At 36.1% G+C, this 22,344-nt stretch overlaps 1 protein-coding gene across 1 annotated transcript in view; it reads left to right on the forward strand.

Annotated features, from left to right (window-relative positions):
- The window catches only part of GRID2 (glutamate ionotropic receptor delta type subunit 2), a 1,430,685-nt gene that overhangs the window by 781,034 nt on the left and 627,307 nt on the right, over positions 1-22,344 (forward strand). Inside the window, exon 4 of the mRNA XM_057502448.1 lies at positions 12,395-12,600. Coding sequence (XP_057358431.1) covers positions 12,395-12,600 — 206 coding nt within the window. The remainder of the gene's footprint in view (positions 1-12,394; positions 12,601-22,344) is intronic.

The following is a 22,344-nucleotide window of genomic DNA, read 5'->3' on the forward strand; positions in this document are numbered from 1 at the left end:
ATATTCAGTGTGTTAAGTATCATAAATGATACAAACTGAATGATGTTGTATAATAAAAAGAGTGTTTAATTTTTGGCAGCAGTGATCAAAGGCTTTATGGGTGGAACTTCGATCTTGATTGTTGCCTCTCAAAATCCTACCTAACTTTCACAATGTGTGAGAAACAGCCACCCAGTAGAGAGATAGTGTGAACAAATCTTGCAGCAATAAAAATATTAAAAATTATATCCCTGAGCATTTTGATTTGCCAGGCACCAGAGTAAATAGTTTATCATATTATTTAATCTTCTCAACATTTTAGGAAGTAGGTAATATCACAATTTTACAAATAGGAAAACAGAAACAACTGATGGGTAACTTGTTCACAGAGAATAGCTAAGAAGTGTCACCACTAACATTTAAAGTCTCATCAGAGCCTGTGCTTTTAATCAGGTATAAGAAGAAAGAGGTTTCAGTGAACTTTTACCCAAGGATATAATAACAGTCTACTCTTACTGAAAACATTTATTATATCCAGTCTCTGTTCTAAGTGGTTAACATACATCATCTCATTTAATCCATATATCAGCTCTCTGAGGTACATGATGATGGTTATTTTTTACAAATGAAAAAACTAAGGTAGTAAGAGGTCAGTTAATTCAAAAGTAAGTCAAGAATTGAAACACTGATAGTCTCATCCATACCTTCTTTCAACCACTAGTATATGTTGATGCTATAGAAATAAGATGAATTTCTGACAAACTGTGAAATTTTTAAAAAGCTTTTAAATGAAATGTGTAAAATCATCTTTATTGAAGAGTGACAATGACTTCAAGCCTGAAAGTTTTCAGTGTATTAACATCATCATGGAAAAATACTGTATGTGAATTTGGAACGTTTGGTTCATTGGAAACAGGACAGTGATTGGACCAAAGAAGGTTGACCCACCAACAGAAGTAACTGCCTGCCTCCGAAACAGCCCATACTCCCTTTTCAATTTGCCAACAAAATGCCAAATTATTTTGAGAAAGCAATACTTCCAGTTGAAAAACTACATTCCCCAAGATCACATCGTGATACAATATTGTCAAGAACCATGAAAAGTTTGAGATTTTTACCTTACATTTTAAACTAACAAGTTAGCCTGCATCAATTCCATGCATACTACCTGAAAACACTGCTCCTGGATTAAAGGGAGAGTTCTTTAACACCCATGGCACGGAAAAAAGCATGAGCCTCCTATTAATGTTGGATCCTCTAGGCCCCAAGGTCCACAAGGCCATGTGGAAGCACACAGGAGAATGTGTGACAGTGAAGGAACCCTGACTTAGGGAATCTGTATATTTTATAATGGATTTCCAGTAAACGTGCTCAACATGAGTCCTGGAAGGAAGCACTATCTTTATTTTAAGTAAGTCTCTCTTCTTCTCTAGGGTGAGTTTCTGCTTGCAAACTATTCTGGAACACTAGAGACCTATGAATTGTTTCCCCAAAATACTCACTCTTTGTTTCTACAATATTGTTGGCTTTTGGCAAATTTCCCCATGAAAATGCTAGTCCTAAAACCACACTGGTTAATTTGACTGACAGGGCTGACATCAAATCTATTCAATTTGTATCCTCTGCATTTATGAAAGGATACTATAAATAAGACTTTAATGAAAAGGACTGATCTCCACCATGTCCACCAGTTTCCTGGACTGAGCCAGTTGAATAAATAGTATGAACCAACAAGAGTCTACATTAAAAAGCCAGGGAGATTTATCCTTAAATTTCTGCATAAACCTTTCTACTTTGCCAGAAGCATTAATCTGGGTATAATAGGGTATATTTGTAATCAAAGAGACTCCGCCTTTGTCACAAGGAGAAAGTCTGTCATCTATAGGCACTTTAGCCAGTAAGTTGAAGCTGACCTGAATGACTTTGAAGGCTGAAGTGGTGCCATTGATCACTTCAGTGAAATTCAGGGGAAAATCTCTAATTCACTCCCGTCACAGGGGAAACTGCTTACAGGATCCACATAAATAACAAGTCATATATTGCTCCATGTGGCTTCCCATATAAATTAGGGTAACCTCACGTTAGAGAAATCTCAACAGAGTACCTACTATGTTATCTGCTGCTGGTATTTACTTAAACTTGAAGGTCTCTGAAAGCCCCCCTAATGTGCAACTCACCTGTTTTCAGGAGGGAGGTAACACACCCACACAAGAACCAGTTCTGGAAGTGCATGTGCTGTCCCTACTAGGGGTGGGGAAGGAGAGGGGAAGGAAGGAGTTAAAATTGCTGGGACCCCCTAAGTGAGACACACATCAGTGGGACTCCAATATGACCTCCTTGCCAGTTGGTAGTGCTGAGTTGTCAATTCAATAGAATATTTTATACCAGCTCTTGTTTAGGAGGAGCAGCCTGAGGGCAGTTGGTGCAGCCTGTCCTTATTGCCTGTCCCAGGGGTCAGCAACTTACTGTTGGGCCTGAAACTTTTTTTGTAAATAAAGTTTAACAGGACACAGCATTTGTTTCTATTCTGTCTAGGCCTACAATAGCAGAGTTGAGCAGGTGCAATAGAAACAGTATAACCCATACACCTGAAATGTTACTATCTGCCTCTTTAAGCAATTGTTTACCCTGTTCTGTAACATCAGTCTTTCCACCCCATGAATGAGAATAGGCAGTAGGCTTGGAGAAGGTATTTGGAGACATTGGCAGGTGTTCTGCATGGAGAGTGCATCCCCTGCTGTTTGCAGCACAGTTTTTGGTAAGAACAAAAGAATGGTGATCAAATTGTGAGTATAGCCCTCTGGTGATTCAGCAGTCAGTTCGATTTAAGGCACTTAATACAAGTTTGAAAGATATGCACCAGGCTATTTTCTTTAGTGAAGAAATCTCCAGTAGTTGTTCTGAAAGACAAAGATCATTAATATTCATCCCTTGTCCCTATTTCTAGGGGTCTATGTATGTTACTTGCCCAGATCTTGGAGTTTTTGCTCTCCTTCCAGCTCCAGAATTTTCGTCTCATTCTCATAGCTATAACTTCATCTTTTTCTCCATGAGATCCTTTTTGTACACAGACCTTTCATCAGGAATGGTCAGGTACAAGAGAACCAAAGACATTATTATAAAAGTTAGACTAATTATGTTACCCTTTTTGGCCCACACTGGCCACTACAGAAGAATTTGGCAAGCAATATTCTCCCAAGTACACATTATCCTTATGATATAGAACCACATCAGTGCAGCAAGAGACTCCACATGGCTAAAACAGAATTAAGTCCAAATCCCCTAAGCTCCGTAAAGACCAGGCTGCCACCTAGGTTGGTCTGGGGAAACGGAGAGAAGTATCATGCCCAGGAAAGATACCAACCCACTGAACTCTAAACACAATGACTACCAAAGGGAGGAGGGAGGGGGAGAGGGAGGAGGGGAGGGAGGGAGAGGAAAAGAAGAGAGGAAGTACTACTCTTAAGTACCTCAGTATTTCACCTTTTCCTTTCAATTAAATTGCCATGTGATAGACTTCTTTGAACTGAATGATCGATGACCATCCTCATGAACGCATTCCTAGAAATCACATTTATTCTGTATCGTCTTAATGTAATCAAGGCCTATAAAATGGACACATTCCTCTTAATTGATTGCAAATGTTTACAATTACTCTGAGGATTTTCTCAAATGTCTGATGACTAAAATATTATAACTGCCTCTCTAAACAATCTTAAAGCTGTTGACTTTTCATGTGGCCACTTTCCAGCTTTCAGTTCTTTCATTTACTTCAATGTGCATCAATAAGCATAAAATTAATCCAAGCATCTTATTTAACTATTTCCTATGCACTACTGCATATTATGTTAAGTACATAAAAATTATACATTCTATTACTTTGGATTTGTTCATCAGTAAAACCTTAAAAATTATTGCTCAGCATACTGTAAAGATGACTCTCATACTGAAACACTGTTGTATGATGCTAAAATCACAAGTTCTTATCAGGTAGAAAAATCTCAGTAATGGACCACTGTTGCTGAACTATGTAACCTCAAAATCTAATACAACATGTTATAATCTTTATTTTCTAAATACACTAAATGGCAAGGAAATACTCAATAGACTCAAATTACTTTGAATTAAGGTTTCTTCCAAACAAAATTTTCAGAACACTCAATGGGGAATAGACATTTTTCCAAAGATGTACAAATGGCCAACAGACACATGAAAAGATGCTTAACATCACTAATCATCAGGGAAATGCAAATCAAAACCACAATGAGATATCACCTCACTCCAGTCAGAATGGCCACTATCCAAAAGATAAGAAATAGTAAGTGTTGGCAAGAATACGAAGAAAAAGGAATCCTCCTACACTGTTGGTGGGAATGTAAATTGGGTCAGCCACCATAGAAAGGAGTGTGGAGTTTCCTCACAAAACTAAAACTAGAAATACCATATGACCCAGTAATTCCACCTATAGGAATTTACTCAAAGAAAACAAAATCACTCACACAAAAACTATATGCACTTCAATGTTTATTGCCACATTATTTACAGTAGCCAAAATATGGAAGCAACCTAAGTGCTCATTAATAGATGAATGGATAAAGAAGATATGGTACATAAACACAATGGAATATTACCCAGTGATAACAATGAAATCTCATCATTTGCAACAACATGGATGGACCTAGGGAGTATTATACTCAGTGAAATGCCAGAGAAAGACATATACCATATGATGTCACTTATACACAAAATCTAAAAAACAAACAAACAGAAATAGACTCATAAAGAGAGAACAGACTGGTTATTGCTATAGGGAAGAGGGTTGGGGGGATAGGTGAAATAGGTGAAGGAGAAAAATTGGTGAGAATGTTTCACATTTTGATCTGGGTAATGGTTATGTGAGTGTATGTACATGTCAAAATTCATCAAGCTATACACTAAGATTTATACATTTTATCAGATGTATCACAATATAAAAAGTAAATAAAAAATGACTACCACACAGGAAAAAAGAAATAAAATTACTCAATTGTTGAAAGCTTTATTTTCTCTGAAAAGAAGGAATTTTTCGAGTATATTGAAAAGATCCATTCAGAGCATTGATGTATCTCTTGTGTCTAACAGTATGACATATTCCTTTTTATCTAAAAAGAAGTCTCAATATTCTAAATATTAATTGTAAATCTGGGCATTCTGTCACAATTTGAAAAAACCCAAACTTAGCTGATGTGGTCCTAGAGTCTTCTGCTCCAACTGATGTCTTCAATGCGTTAAATAATCAAAATGATTAAATATGCCTAATTTACTCAGATGAGGGAGAGAGATGAGTAGAAGAAAAACAAATCAGATTTACAAAGACTTAGTGACAAGTATCTTTTCCTACCAAATTCAATATTTTAAAGGTAATATTTCTATACAGTGATCAGACTGAGAATTACTGTTTGCGGTATGCCAGAGAATGCCTCTAAATTTAGTTAACTTCAACTATAGTTTGTTAAATGGGTAGTGTAGGCAGATTCCTGATCTGTGGTAGGATCTGCGTTATCATCAGAGAACACAGCTAACATGTTCTTTGAGGTAGGAATTATTTTTGTATTGCTCAACATTCACTTCCAAGTTCCTCTCACAGTGTTTAACACACAGTAGAGATTTGCTTCCAAAAGGGATGTTTGGATGTGGACCACTGGTTTACAATGAGCAATAGGATGTTGTATTTTGGTTTGGGGGTCAATTTAGAAATGTTTATATGTTAGTTTCTAATATACCCTGAGACTTTTCTCCCATAATCTTCTTTAATGTAAACCATTTTTATTATAGAGATTAAATTTAATCTTATACTAATGATCATGATAAAGCCTCTGTTTTATACAATTCAATAAAATAAGTCATTGAGCTTTAATGATCCACTACCTCTTGGAGAGTTGTTGTGGGAAGTGGTCTAAATAGGTTACACAATTTAGATATCAGAGAAATTAGAATATCAAGTTGGTAGAATATCAATTTCTAAGGATGTTATACCTAGATTAATTTTTTGTCCCTATTAAGATTTTCTCCTGTTTCCATTTTTCCATAGAAAAAGACAACAGAAGAAAATTAAGAACAACTCAGACTTTTTGACTGGGTTAATAAAGTCTTAATAATGAAAATGTACATTGCTTAGGAATTTGAAATTTACAAACTGCTTTAATATTTCACATACCTTATTTTCTTTTTCCAGAATAACCCAGTCATTAGGTTAGTTTTCTTCTTATGTTAATAAGGTGTGGTTAGTTGCTACTTATCTATGTTTCCTTCCTTTGTTACATTTCTCTTGTTGACATTTATCACATTCATACATAAGCACCTGTGTAAGTTGCTATCCTCTCCACTAAATTGGACATACCTCAGGGTTAGGAACTGTACCTTCACTCTCATCACCAAACTACCAGATGTTTATCAAAAGACCTTGTATTAGTTACTCTCCTTTATTTTGCAAGTGACAAAAGCTCACTTCAAACTATGTAAGGGAAAAGAAAAAATTTTTTGATTGACTCATGTAGTGGGGAAGTCTAAGGAGCAGCTGGCTTGCCTCTGTTTCACTGTACATGTTGGCTTCATTCTCAGCGTATCTCTAGCTCTTGCATTCCCAAAATTGCACCATTACAACTTGAGATAAAGAAATTATTTTTCATCATCCATATATCAAACTTCAATCCCTATTTAAGTCCTGTGGCTAGCCTTGGCACTAAAGAGTAGGCCAATGACATGGAGGCTCAAACAAAGCATCCTGGGACACATGGCCATCAGTAGTAGAATGTGAAACACAAGGGATGGGCCCAGGTTTATTTCTTAAATGAAAAATGAGGTCTTGTCATTTGAATAAAGGAAGTATTGGGAGGATAAAGACAACAGACATCAACTATGAGATTGATCCCAATATCACAGGGCTATATGGGTAGCAGAAGAGGGATCCAAACCTGGTTTTCTGACAAAAATATTTTCCCTTGTTTCAAAAAAGATGCAGTGTTGAATAGAAATGACTTATAAGGCCTTTTCTGGTCAAATTACCCTGAAAACCACAATAATAATTTTGACTCCTTAAATGCAAGGGAAATTCCTGCATGCATTCTGTCTTGTTCCACCCAGATCGCCCTTCAGAGTGGAAGCACATATTCCTTGGGAGAGTGCTGGCAGCTGATTGCCCTCCCCAGGAATCACTCGCAGCTGTGGAGAGCCACCAAACCAAAGCCATGCAGGATTTTTAAGTCCTTTTTTCCACCAGTCCTAACTTGGGAGCACTCTGAAGGCCACCTACTTCCAGAGGTCTGTGCAGCCTCTGTAAAACTGCATCACAGCTGTCCTCTCTGGTTCTTGCTCCCTTCCCTTGTTGAAGAGTACTGCTTCTGAGAGCAGTCCCTAATAAACTTCCTGTTCTCCCACTGCTATCTGAGTCTGCTTCCCTGGTGGGGGGAAATGTAAGTTCCTATGGCCAGGATCCTCACCTGGCCCTAAACTATTTGATCATATAACTGGCCTGCTGCTCAGCTATTGCTTCCACACCTATAGGCAGTTAGCTGTTATTGACTGAGTCACTATGTAAAGAGGTCTGCTCAGTGCTCTGGTGGAGGCAGAGACAGAGGTGGATTAGGGGCCTGCAGACTGGTGGATGCAGACGTGATGATCCTAGTGCTTGCCCTACCACGAGAATAAATCCAGGTATAAACCCTTCTACCCCAAGAATGTTCCATTGTCATTTCTTGGTCTCACTGAATCCATAGTGAACTTGCCTGGGGTTGAAACTCTCAGACAAGACAACTGGGAATGCAATCTTCTACAGCTTACGTTTTTCTTGGACCTGAAGGTCAGCCAGAGTAGACTAAAGAGTAACTGAAAACATTAAATGTTATTGAGAAACATTATGTTTGTTGTATTTCTCAATATTTTATTTAAAATGTGTCTCTAAATAAAACCTAATATACTACTACTGGTATTTAACATGTGAATATCTCTACCTTCCTGTGTAGTATGAATAGAAAAAAAAAATCCTTAAGAATAGTGACAGTATGCTAATTCATGTTCTCCAGTAACTACCCACAAGGGAAGCAAGCAGTTTAAAACAAGGGACCATAGTCTAGGTACTGTGCAAAATGTTTTGGGTGAGTACATTTACTGGGGAGAGAGAGAATCTATAATCATGATTTTCTCAAAGAAGTCTGTGACACAAAGGTTAAGAAATTGAAGTATTAGCTCCCAAACTGGTTTCTTAAGAACCATCAGCTGAGAAAATCTCTGGCCTTTCATGAGAATATCCGATTCTATAAGAATGGGGTGAGGCTCAGAAATCTTCCTTTTAATAAGTTCCCTAGGCAATTACAAAATAAAATTCAGCAGACCACAACTTGAAAAATGCCAGCCTAAGGACTAAAGTATACTTCTGTGTGAAGTTTCTATGGCTGTTGTAATAAATGACCACAAATTTACAGGCCTAACACAAATTATTTTACAGATTCTGAGGCTCAGAAGTTTGACATGGAATCTCAATGGGCTAAATTCAAGATATCTGTGTTCCTTTCTGGAGGTTTCTGGGGACTACCTTCCTTGCCTTTTCTAGCTTCTAGGCCAACCACATATTTTTGCTTGAGGTCCTCTTTCCCTATCTTCTGGACTATCAATGTTGCATCTCTTTGAAGTTTCCCCAAAAACAGCTCATTCTTTAGTAATTAGATCTCCCTTTGACTCTTCTTTTCCACCTCCCTCTTCCAATTTTAAGGACCTTGTGATTATGCTAGACCTGCCCAAATAATATGAGGTAGTTCCCTATTTTAAGGTCAGGTGATTAACAGCCTAATGTCACCTGGAGCATTACCTTCTTTTTGCTAGGTAACCTAACATACTCAGGTTCCAGGGATTAGGACTTGTGCATCTTTGGAAGGTGTTCTGTCTACCAGAAGTTCCTTTATAGTGCCCTGAAAAAGTTTTTTTTTTCCTAATCTTATGTTTAATAGCTCAGTTAATGAGCCTTCTGCCATTTGCTGTTACATAATTATCTGGTCAGTAGAATTAATAATCATTTGGAACTACTGAACTGAAACTACTATTTAAGTTTCTGTTATCAATAAATAGCACTTAGTCACATCACAAGCCCAGAAGCTCCTTGAAGTCAGGCACCATGTCTTGTCTTTTTTATTTCTACAACTTTGATTTTCATTTCCTGCCAATTAATAGGCATACAGATAATGCAGCTGAATAATTGTGGTAGTTAGTTATATTCATGAATTAACAAAATCAAAGACCTACTATCTCTTTTCTTGACTATTCCACAGAACAGCCAGTAGACAGCATGATTCAGATTCTTCTCATATCAAACTTACCAGTTGCCACATATCAGGGGTTTGGGGGTTATTCTCAAATAAGCAAAAGCTATTATTATTTAAATCCTACATTTTAAGAATCTAAAACATTATGTTTGCTATTTTGAGTAGCTAGCCATCACTAAGTTTTGGGCAATTCTGTCCTATTGGTGGCAGGGAGAGGTTGTGTCTTAACAAGTAATTACTATTACTTGTGTCTTAACAGTTAATAATAATAACAACTACCACGTGTTAGGCCCTACACTGGATTTTGAAAGCACACATGCACACACACACCCTTGCTAATCTTTGAAGATATCTGTAAGATAAGTGTTCATTTACAGATCAGAAAAAGTTTTGAAAATTTTAAAGTTACATTACCTAGGCAATGATAACCAGAATTCTAGACTAAGGAAGCAGATGGATAAAACAACCTTTTGTCACATCACTTTTCTGGCCAAATAACAATGTACATATTGCTAACGTCGTATTGTTTTAAATCAAGGGGAAATCACTTATAACCTCAGTGACTCATACTATCTGACAAGTCACTCTGACTTAGACTGTTTTTCTGCGCATATATCCCATCATCCACTTGGATCATCTACTTAAAACTTTCAATAAATCAAAACTAAAGTAAAATCAAAACCTCTTTCGATATCTCACCAGAGTCCACAGAATCTGGCCTGCCTTCTCTACACAGCTTCACGGAACTCTCCTCCTCCTCCCCAACTTGGCTGCTTCCACCCTGGAATCCTTTAGGAACTTCAGACACAAGTGTTTTGCTGATGTGGGGCATTTTTCGTGCTGTACTCTTCTCTTCCTATCTCTTTGCCTGGATAATGGTTTCATCCTTTAGATAGATCAGTTTGAACACCGGTTTTCCAGAGAAACCTTCCTTGAGTATTCTAACTAAACTAGATCCTCCTTCCCACTCTGTCATTGTCTACCAGCATCCCTAGTTTCCTTCCAAGCTCTTAGTGTGATCTGTATGTATTAGGGTGTTTACATGTTTATTGTCTGTCTCAGTGGGGGAAGGATATTCACCAGCACACAGCATTGTATACCATACTCAATAAATAGTAATTGGAATACTTATTTTCTCAAAGTTAAGACAGAAAATTGCACTGGTATATTATTTCTGTGAACAGAAGATTTTCTAGAACAGAAGTGATCTGGAACTTTATGCTCTGGGCACACTGTTTTCTGGCATCCTTATTTATTTCAGTGTATTTTGGGTTTTTTTGTCTTATTTTTGGTACACATTTTAAGTGATTCAAACTAAAGATACAACTTACAATTCAAAATAAGGAACTACTCTGACATGTATTTCAAGGCATATTGGTTCTGGGAAGGGATTCAGCCTTCTGTATTTTTAATAAGATTCATAAGTGCTTCTGATGCACACCAAAATGAGAGAATGTCTACTTAAGTATATGCACTGTCCTGTTATGTGTCTGCCTGTATCTGCCAGATTTCATCAGCTCTAACCCTTCATTTGATCCATGCTTGAGTATTTTACATCCTTAGGTACTTTCTGATTTGGATATTTAATAAGCACATAATACCTTTATTATTTCAGTTCTTTTATCTCTTAATCTGCTGTAGATGAAGCTTTGTTCCTTTAAGCTGCTATGATGCTGACATCTGTGGTTTTATAATATAATTAGGAATAAGAAATATAAGATAGAATTTATATACTTACCTATTCTTTAGAGTTTAGAGTCATCAAATACTGAACATACATATCTATAGTAATTGCTTCAAAATAAAACTAATCATAAGGAAGTGAAGTTTTTGTTGTTGTTTTAACTAAATTGTAAACTTGCAAATATGAACTTTTGTTATGAGCAAATATCAGTTTCCAAATTTGTGGCTATGTGTTTTATTGTTCTATGGGCTTATACATAGTGTTTTTAATTGTGAATATATTGAAAAACACATGAACTAATTACTGCCCTGGAGAGGCAAATTTTCCATGCATGCAATCACACACAGGAATTTTTAGATACAGTCCTTTCAACAATAGGTAACCTATAATCCCATTTACTTCTTATCTGTCACCAGCTTTTTCTCTTTAAGCATTTAATGCCATGGACATGTACAGAAAAATAGTTTTTTATAGAGTAAAAGAAAATCTGCTATATTAACATCATATTGTGCCAGGTACATCTTCAAATCAAATTTATCAATGTTAGGATCCCTGCTCCTATAAACAACAAGTGTACTAGGAAGGAATATTTATAACATTTCAGACATTTATTGTTACTTAAATATACCTCAAAGTACAAATTTGTAGGCACTTATTTAAACTGGATTCCACCCTCCTTATTTAAATGTGAAATGAACTTGATTTGTATTTGATTATCTTTCAGAACTTTGCTTATTTTGGACAAGTGTATGAATATTTAATTAAAATTTGTTTTGCACATGAAGTGTATTACTCATATACATGAAAAGAAAGCTGTCCCCTACCAGGTCTGCCAGATTTGAGCTAAGGAGGTGGTAATAATAAAATTATTATAAAATAATATTTTATTATCATAAAATAGATAATATTGCAGCTATTTCACTTGTGCTCTAAGTGACCTGAGACCCTTTGAATATAACTTGTTAAAACATTCTTTCTATTTAGATTGTTAATGTCAAGTTTAGTGATATTGTTGCCTATTCTAAGAAATGTTAGTAAGCTTGATTCAGATTCATCTTCCATGAAGGATATGTTTTACTTGAGGTTAATATCACTCTTTAATAATGAGGAAAATGAGAAATGTACTTCCTCATCTCACATTTTCATTAGCGAAGTGAAGATCTTCCCCACCCACTTCCCTCCACCCGTCCTAGCATTTTCTAGAGGTGAGATAATTTAGAATGCTCAGTGTCATTTAAAAAATAACTCCTACAGTTTCATGTAAATATATTAAATCATACTAAACCTTAAATATTTTTGAGAGTCCCAACAACTACTCGATTAGTAGTTTTAGACAGTCTGCAATGTTAAAAAATGAACTATTCTGACATAAGTGAAAAAGTTTTTATATGCTTTCTGTGCTGTGATTTCCTTTTTGATGGGCTTTTGATGTTCCTAGATATCCGTGGAATACAGGAGTTTTTGGACAAAGTATCTCAGCAGGGGATGGATGTTGCACTTCAGAAGGTAGAAAACAACATCAATAAAATGATCACCACTCTCTTTGATACCTTGAGAATAGAGGAATTGAATCGCTATCGAGACACTCTTAGGCGAGCCATCCTTGTTATGAACCCTGCCACAGCCAAATCCTTCATTACTGAGGTAAGTCAAAATTGTCATGGGGTGGGGGTAGGATGTAAAAATTAAATGCTTTGGAATAGACCCCACAGAGGAGTTGAACATTAAAAAGAGTGAGAGGAATTAACTCCACAAGTCTCAGTAGCACTGATGGAGGTAGCACAGTGAATTCTTGCTTGTCACATTTACCCCATACTGTCCAGTTAATTGCTAAGAATGTTTGCATTTATGTATATTTAGGCACATAGCCAGGATGATTTTAAGAAATCTTATGAGGGTTTAAAAGTGTTGTTGGCTCTGAATCAATCTCGTAAGTTCAAGAATGAATTCACATGTGCACAGTCCTCTTACTAATCCTTAATTTTTCTTTGCAAGGTAAAATTTTACTTCTGAGAAAAAAATTTACTTATATCAGGCTATTATTGCTTGAACATGATTACTTTCACAAAACATAGTAAGTAGATTTACTTCTTCTCTGTGAAATCTGTACCAAGACAAATAATTAAAACTGGAACTCTGCAAAGTGATGACCACTGTATTTTGTGGTGCTGTATCCTCACATTTTTAATTGTATCTGTTCATTTGGCTAGAAGCTCCAAAACTTTGCAAAATACAATTAAGACTTTTTTTAATGATTGGTATAACATCTCTAGTTCTAAAATGCTTGCTATTGCATTGCGAAGGATTATTGTCAAGTCATTTTTGCTTTACTTCAAGTTTTTAACTTTACATAGACTAGAACTGGTCATGACATATGTACTTTTACATGGACTTTATTACTAGTGTTTTAAATTTTGATTACTTTATTTGACTAATACCATTTTCTCCACTTGTCCATTATTGTTTCTTAACTCCCAAAGTATTGCTATGAAGCCTCCAAATTAGGAATGTGTTAGAAATTCTTTGACACACACAATATAATTGGTATCAAGGAACTGAGGCAGAATATAAATCTCCAAGAAGAGTAAAATTGTTGGAAAACTATCAATAATACCATTTTTGAAATTTTTAATAGAGAACTGCATTATGTAGTTTAAGAAAAATACAGAACTTTAATCTTTTTTAGTCTAGCAAATGACCCAGAGAGTTTCGTTGAACAACTAGATTTTTCCACAATAGAAGTAATTCCAGTTTTAAGCAGTTAGGTTCTTTCCTTCATGAAACACAAAATCTGCTAGAACATTGAAGGCAAATACATGACATGTAATGTAAATTATAATCTTAAAATTATAATAATAGGTCAAAGCATCTGTGGTCATTTTTTTGCCTGGGGAAGGAAGACTTCATTGAGAAGGTACATTTGTATCAAATGTAGGAATCTGCAAAAGAGATGTGTGTCACAGACAAATACACAGAAACATTTCACAGAGAATTTGCTTTACTAGAACCTTGCAAAATGAATAAGAATTCATTAAGCAGACAATAAGTAAACAATTCAATGTGTGTGTGTGTGTGTGTGTGTCTGTGTGTGCGTGTGAAAGAGAAAGAGCAATACATGAGTGGAGTTTAATACAACCAGGATTTTATAATGAAAAACAAAATTCCCTTGCTCCATCTCTTACTTTCATCAGTTATTCTTTCCAGAAAGAATTATTGTTAATTTTTAATGTTTAATTTGTATTTACTTTAGAGTACTCTGTCCATTCACATGGTTCGAGATTTAAAAGCTTCAAAAGGATAACCTCCTGCCACTGTTCCCCAAGCACATAATTTTCTTCTCAGGAGACAAACAATGTGTTTTGTGTGGCATTCTAGGTATATGCATATATATATATATATATATATATATATATATATATATATATGCATATACACACACAAACACACACTTTTTACCATTTCTTACAAATATAATGGTGTACTGGGTACAAGTTCTATTTCCGGATTTTGTTACTTAGTAAGTTACTTTTTTCTCTTAATAAGTTATCTGGGTTCATTCCATTGAGAAATATAAAGAGTTCCTGGTAATTTGGTAATTTTTAATGGCTATATAATATTCTGTTGATAGATGAAGTCACTCTTAGCTCTTTAATTTTTTTTCCTGTTTTTATTCTCTCTGGTAAGTGTTATTAGTGGATTTACTATTTTATCTCCTACCTATTTTCTTTCTTATATGGTAAACAAGGATTTAGTTCATTTGCTTCACCTATCTTCACATCTCCTCTTAATATAATACAATTTTAAATAACTTTGAACAGCATAGGTATACTCCTATACTATCTACCATAGAAAGCATAGTGTCCCTAAAGCTTCTTTCATCAAACTTCTATTTTTCTATGTCCCATGAATCAAAGTTTTGCTTTTATATTGGATATTTTTGAAGCATATATTTTCTACTCTATAACCATAAGGGAATCCTTCATGCCTTGGCTAAAAGTTGACTCTATAAGATGGAAATCTATTAAACTTGCTAATATTTTTATTGCAAGTATTTTTCATGAACAGTAAAGTGGTAAGACATGGTTTTGTTAATTTTTTTTTCTCATTCAGCCTAAGGATTTTTTATTTAATTAGTTTCCTTACTTTATTCTTCATTTTATCTTAGTTGGCTACTTAAATCTAAATTCCTGTCTTCTGTAGCAACTCTCCAAAATCCTTTTCCTGTCTGTGGCTTTCCCTCCCAGATCCCTTTCTTTCCTACCCTATTTCTGGCACTTCCTTCATCAATCATGTGGGTCAGATCCACAATTTTCTGGATTCCATGTCTTCTCATTTCCTATTTTCCTTTTTTGCTGGGGAATATCCTCAAGTAACTTCCTAAGGTAGGGAATGTGGAAAGTAGAGTTTATCATTTTTTTTCATTTATAAAATGCATTTCCTTGAACTTCTTCCTTCATGAATAATTTGACTAGTTACAAATTCCTACATTAAAAATCATTTTTAATGATTTCTCAAAATATAAAAAGCATTAATTTATTGTACTCTGGCTCTCATTTTGCTGATGAGAAATCCACTAGATGTCTGATCCTTATTTATTTGTTTTTTTATTTTTTTATTTTTTGTAGATAATTATTTTTTATTGTAGGGTAGTTGACACACAGTATTACATTAGTTTCAGGTGTACAACACAGTGATTCAACATTTATATACATGATAATTCTAGCTACCAGCTATCACCATACAAAGTTGTTACAATATTTTGACTATACTCCTTATGCTATACATTACATCCTGGTTACTTATTTATTTTACAATTGGAAGTCTGTACTTTTTTTTTTTTTTGAGAGGACATCTCTCATATTTATTGATCAAATGGTTGTTAACAACAATAAAATTCTGTATAGGTGTGTCAATACTCAATGCACAATCATTAATCCACCCCAAGCCTAATTTTCATCAGTCTCCAATCTTCTGAAGCATAACGAACAAGTTCTTACATGGAGAACAAATTCTTACATAGTGAATAAGTTACATGGTGAACATTACAAGGGCAGTCATCACAGAAGCTTTCGGTTTTGCTCATGCATTATGAACTATAAACAGTCAGTTCAAATATGAATATTCATTTGATTTTTATACTTGATTTATATGTTGATACCACATTTCTCTCTTTATTATTATTATTTTTAATAAAATGCTAAAGTGGAAGGTAGATGCAAGATAAAGGTAGAAAACATAGTTTAGTGTTGTAAGAGAGCAAATGTAGATGATCAGGTGTGTGCCTGTAGACTATGTGTTAATCCAAGCTAGACAAGGGCAATAAAACATCCACGGATGCAGAAGATTTCTCTCAAAACAGGGGGGGTGAGTTTCTAAGCCTCACCTCTGTTGATCCCCAATTTCTCACCTGATGGCCCTCCTGCGTCTGTGCCTGTCTTAGGTTGTTCCTCCCTTGAGGAATCTTACCGGTCTCTGGCTAACCAGTCATCTTCCGGGGCCATACAGGGAAATGTAAAGTTGGTAAGTGAGAGAGAAGCCATATTGTTCGAAAAGGTTAGCTTTTTACTTCTTTGCATATTTATGCCATGCGGCTTCTATGCCCAGCATTTGTCTTGAGGTATCTTTACCACTTGGAAGAATTATGATACTCGGTAAATTCAATATGAGGCATGAATTCTATTTAAGGGTTGTAATTAGGAAGGAAGAAGAAAAGCTATAGGAGTAGCAGGCGGAAGAAAACATGGGAAGATTGATTATTTCTTTGACATATCTTCTTGTAGAGTAACTTCAGCATGTATAGGTTTTAAACTACTAATTAAATTGCATACACACATTAACATAATAGGAATACAGTTACATAACCAAAGCAGACCTATAATTACCAGCCATCTCCAGTGAAACCAAGAAAATCAGTTATGAAAACTTATCTATGATATGGTGGATATTATCCAACTGAACTTGAACAGTCTGAGAGAAATCAGACAAATTAAAACAACCCATTCCTGGGGACTGTTCACATACCATATGTTCTTTTAATAGTAGATAGTCTGTAATTGTAAGATTTTGGAGCACTACAACTTGCACTTCTCCTAATTCTTGGTTGAGTTCCAACAGTATAGATCCAGTCAAATTTGTTGTTTTACTGTATGCACAGGCCAGCTTAGTATCTCCTTCCTCATTCCCATGGCAAGTCCAGGAACTGGTGGGATGAGTGCATCTACAGCTGTAGCAGCGCCTGGATCTTTGTTGAAGTTTTTTGATGATCATCATCTGGTATGAGTCTTCCAGAGAGTGCTGATGTTGGAAGTTCTTCTTCATATCTTATCTTAGTTCATTTTCTGGGTATCCAAATTAGGCTTTGATCCTCTGTATAAACACAAACAGACCCTTTGCCTACACTTTTATATACCCTTTATACCATTGTGTAGAACTCCTTGGAGGTCACCACACAGGACCTGTTTTTGTTTTTTTTTTAAGAGAAAGGAATATTATCAGAAAAATGTACCTCCATAGCCGATCATCAGACACCGTTTAAGTGGTCAAAATTAAGGATATTTAAAGCATGCATTAATCGTTGATTTACAGTTAGTTTTATCCTATCAGGGAGTAATCCCCTTTTTTTTTTCTTTTTTTTTTTTTGGTTATCATTAATCTACACTTACATGATGAATATTATGTTTACTAGGCTCTCCCCTATACCAGGTCCCCCCTATAAACCCCTTTACAGTCACTGTCCATTAGCATAGCAAAATGTTGTAGAATCACTGCTTGTCTTCTCTGTGTTGTACAGCCCTCCCCTTTCTCCCATCCCCCCATGCATGCTAATCTTAATGCCCCCATTCTTCTTCCCCCCCACCTTATCCCTCCCTACCCACCCATCCTCCCCAGTCCCTTTCCCTTTGGTACCTGTTAGTCCATTCTTGGATTCTGTGATTCTGCTGCTGTTTTGTTCCTTCAGTTTTTCCTTTGTTCTTATACTCCACAGATGACTGAAATCATTTGGTATTTCTCTTTCTCCACTTGGCTTATTTCACTGAGCATAATACCCTCCAGCTCCATCCATGTTGCTGCAAATGGTAGGATTTGCCCTCTTCTTATGGCTGAGTAGTATTCCATTGTGTATATGTACCACATCTTCTTTATCCATTCATCTATCGATGGACATTTAGGTTGCTTCCAATTCTTAGCTATTGTAAATAGTGCTGCAATAAACATAGGGGTGCATCTGTCTTTCTCAAACTTGATTGCTGCGTTCTTACGGTAAATTCCTAGGAGTGGAATTCCTGGGACAAATGGTAAGTCTGTTTTGAGCATTTTGATGAACCTCCATACTGCTTTCCACAATGGTTGAACTAACTTACATTCCCACCAGCAGTGTAGGAGGGTTCCCCTTTCTCCACAGCCTCGCCAACATTTGTTGTTGTTTGTCTTTTGGATGGCAGCCATCCTTACTGGTGTGAGGTGATACCTCATTGTGGTTTTAATTTGCATTTCTCTGATAATTAGCGATGTGGAGCATCTTTTCATGTGTCTGTTGGCTATCTGTATTTCTTATTTGGAGAACTGTCTGTTCAGTTCCTCTGCCCATTTTTTAATTGGGTTATTTGTTTTTTGTTTGTTGAGGCATGTGAGCTCTTTATATATTCTGGACGTCAAGCCTTTATCAGATCTGTCATTTTCAAATATATTCTCCCATACTGTAGTGTTACTTTTTGCTCTGTTGATGGTGTCTTTTGCTGTACAGAAGCTTTTCAGCTTAATATAGTCCCACTTGTTCATTTTTGCTGTTGTTTTCTTTGCCCGAGGAGATATGTTCAAGAAGAGGTCACTCATGTTTATGTCTAAGAGGTTTTTGCATATGTTTTTTTCCACGAGTTTAGTGGTTTCATGACTTACATTCAGGTCTTTAATCCATTTTGAGTTTACTTTTGTATATGGGGTTAGACAATGGTCCAGTTTCATTCTCCTACATGTAGCTATCCAGTTTTACCAGCACCATCTGTTTAAGAGACTGTCATTTCACCATTGTATGTCCATGGCTCCTTTATCAAATATTAATTGATCATATATGTCTGGGTTAATGTCTGGATTGTCTAGTCTGTTCCATTGGTCTGTGGCTCTGTTCTTGTGCCAGTACCAAATTGTCTTGATTACTATGGCTTTATAGTAGAGCTTGAAGCTGGGGAGTGAGATCCCCTCTACTTTATTATTCTTTCTCAGGATTGCTTTGGCTATTTGGGGTCTTTGGTGTTTCCATATGAATTTTTGAATTATTTGTTCCAGTTCATTGAAGAATGTTGCTGGTAGTTTCATAGGGATTGCATCAAATCTGTATATTGCTTTGGGCAGGATAGCCATTTTGACGATATTAATTCTTCCTAGCCACGAGCATGGGATGCGTTTCCATCTGTTAGTGTCCCCTTTACTTTCTCTTAAGAGTGACTTGTAGTTTTCAGAGTATAGGTCATTCACTTCTTTGGTTAGGTTTATTCCTAGGTGTTTTTTTTTTTTCTGATGCAATTGTGAATGGAGTTGTTTTCCTGATTTCTCTTTCTGTTGGTTCATTGTTAGTGTATAGGAAAGCCACAGGTTTGTGTGTGTTAATTTTGTATCTTGCAACTTTGCTGTATTCCAATATCAGTTCTAGTAGTTTTTGGTGGAGTCTTTAGGGTTTTTTTGTACAGTATCATGTCATCTGCAAATAGTGACAGTTTAAGTTCTTCTTTACCAATCTGGATTCCTTGTATTTTTTTTGTTTTGTCTGCTTGCCTTGGCTAGGACCTCCATTATTATGTTAAATAACAGTGGGGAGAGTGGGCATCCCTGTCTACTTCCCGATCTCAGAGGAAAAGATTTCAGCTTCTCGCTGTTCAATATAATGTTGGCTGTGTGTTTATCATACATGGCCTTTATTATGTTGAAGTACTTGCCCTCTATTCCCATTTTGCTGAGAGTTTTTATCATGAATGGATGTTGAACTTTGTCAAATGCTTTTTCAGCATCTATGGAGATGATCATGTGGTTTTTGTCTTTCTTTTTGTTGATGTGGTGGATGATGTTGATGGACTTTCACATGTTGTACCATCCTTGCATCCCTGGGATGAATCCCACTTGGTCATGGTGTACGATCCTTTTGATGTATTTTTTAATTCAGTTTGCTTATATTTTGTTGAGTATTTTTGCATTTACGTTCATCAGGGATATTGGTCTGTAGTTTTCTTTTTTGGTGGGGTCTTTGCCTGGTTTTAGTATTAGGGTGATGTTAGCTTCATAGAATGAGTTTGGGAGTTTTCCCTCCTCTTCTATTTTTTGGAAAACTTTAAGGAGAATGGGTATTATGTCTTCCTGTATGTCTGATAAAATTCCGAGGTAAATCCATCTAGCCTGGGTGTTTTGTTCTTTGGTAGATTTTTGATTACCGCTTCAATTTCGTTGCTGGTAATTGGTCTGTTTAGAGTTTCTGTTTCTTTCTGGGTCAGTCTTGGAAGGTTGTATTTTTCTAGGAAGTTGTCCATTTCTCCTAGGTTTCCCAGCTTGTTAGCATATAGGTTTTCATAGTATTCTCTAATAATTCTTTGTATTTCTATGGGGTCTGTCGTGATTTTTCCTTTCTCATTTCTGATTCTGTTGATTTGTGTTGCCTCTCTTTTCCTCTTAATAAGTCTGGCTAGAGGCTTATCTATTTTGTTTATTTTCTCAAAGAACCAGCTCTTGGTTTCATTGATTTTTGCTATTGTTTTATTCTTCTCAATTTTATTTATTTCTTCTCTGATCTTTATTATATCCCTCCTTCTGCTGACCTTAGGCCTCATTTGTTCTTCTTTTTCCAATTTCGATAATTGTGACATTAGACCATTCATTTGGGATTGTTCTTCCTTTTTTAAATATGCCTGGATTGCTATATACTTTTCTCTTAAGACTGCTTTTGCTGTGTCCCACAGTAGTTGGGTTTTTGTGTTGTTGCTGTCGTTTGTTTCCATATATTGCTTGATCTCCATTTTCCTTTGGTCATTGATCCATTGATTATTTAGGAGCGTGTTGTTAAGCCTCCATGTGTTTGTGAGCCTTTTTGCTTTCTTCATACAGTTTATTTCTAGTTTTGTGCCTTTGTGGTCTGAAAAGTTGGTTGGTAGGATTTCAATCTTTTGGAATTTACTGAGGCTCTTTTTGTGGCCTAGTATGTGGTCTATTCTGGAGAATGTTCCATGTGCACTTGAGAAGAATGTGTATCCTGTTGCTTTTGAATGTAGAGTTCTGTTGATGTCTATTAGGTCCATCTGTTCTAGTGTGTTGTTCAGTGCCTCTGTGTCCTTACTTATTTTCTGTCTGGTGGATCTGTCCTTTGGGGTGAGTGGTGTGTTGAAGTCTCCCAGAATGAATGCTTTGCATTCTATTTCCTCCTTTAATTCTGTTAGTATTTGTTTCACATATGCTGGTGCTCCTGTATTGGTGCATATATATTTATAATGGTTATATCCTCTTGTTGGACTGAGCCCTTTATCATTATGTAATGTCCTTCTTTGTCTTTTGTTACTTTCTTAATTTTGAAGTCTGCTTTGTCTGATACTGGAATTGCAACACCTGCTTTCTTCTCTCTGTTGTTTGCATGTAATATATTTTTCCATCCCTTGTCTTTAAGTCTGTGCATGTCTTTGGGTTTGAGGTGAATCTCTTGTAAGCAGCATATGGATAGATCTTGCTTTTTTATCCATTCTTATTACTCTGTGTCTTTTGATTGGTGAATTCAGTCCATTTGCATTTAGGGTGATTATTGAAAGGTATGTACTTATTGCCATTGCAGGCTTTAAGTTTGTGGTTACCAAAGGTTCAGAGTTAGCTTCTTTACTATCTTACTGTCTAACTTAACTCGCTTGTTGAGCTATTATAAACACAGTCTGATGTTTCTTTATTTCTCTCCCTTCTTATTCCTCCTCCTCCCTTCTTCATATATTGGGTGTTTTGTTCTGTGCTCTTTTTAGGAGTGCTCCCATCTAGAGAAGTCCCTGTAGGATGCCCTGTAGAGGTGGTTTGTGGGAGGCAAATTCCCTCCACTTTTGCTTGTCTGGGAATTGTTTAATCCCTCCTTCATATTTAAATGATATTCGTGCTGGATACAGTAGTCTTGGTTTGAGGCCCTTCTGTTTCATTGCATTACGTATATCATGCCATTCTCTTCTGGCCTGTAGGGTTTCTGTTGAGAAGTCTGATGATAGCCTGATGGGTTTTCCTTTGTAGGTAACCTTTTCTTCTCTCTGGCTGCCTTTAATACTTTGTCCTTGTCTTTGATCTTTGCCATTTTAATTATTATGTCTTGGTGTTGCCCTCCTTGGATCCCTTGTCATGGGAGTTCTGTGTACCTCTGTGGTCTGAGAGGCCATTTCTTCCCCT

The sequence above is a fragment of the Manis pentadactyla genome, chromosome 5, assembly GCF_030020395.1.
Source record: "Manis pentadactyla isolate mManPen7 chromosome 5, mManPen7.hap1, whole genome shotgun sequence".
NCBI classification, from domain to species: Eukaryota; Metazoa; Chordata; class Mammalia; order Pholidota; family Manidae; genus Manis; species Manis pentadactyla.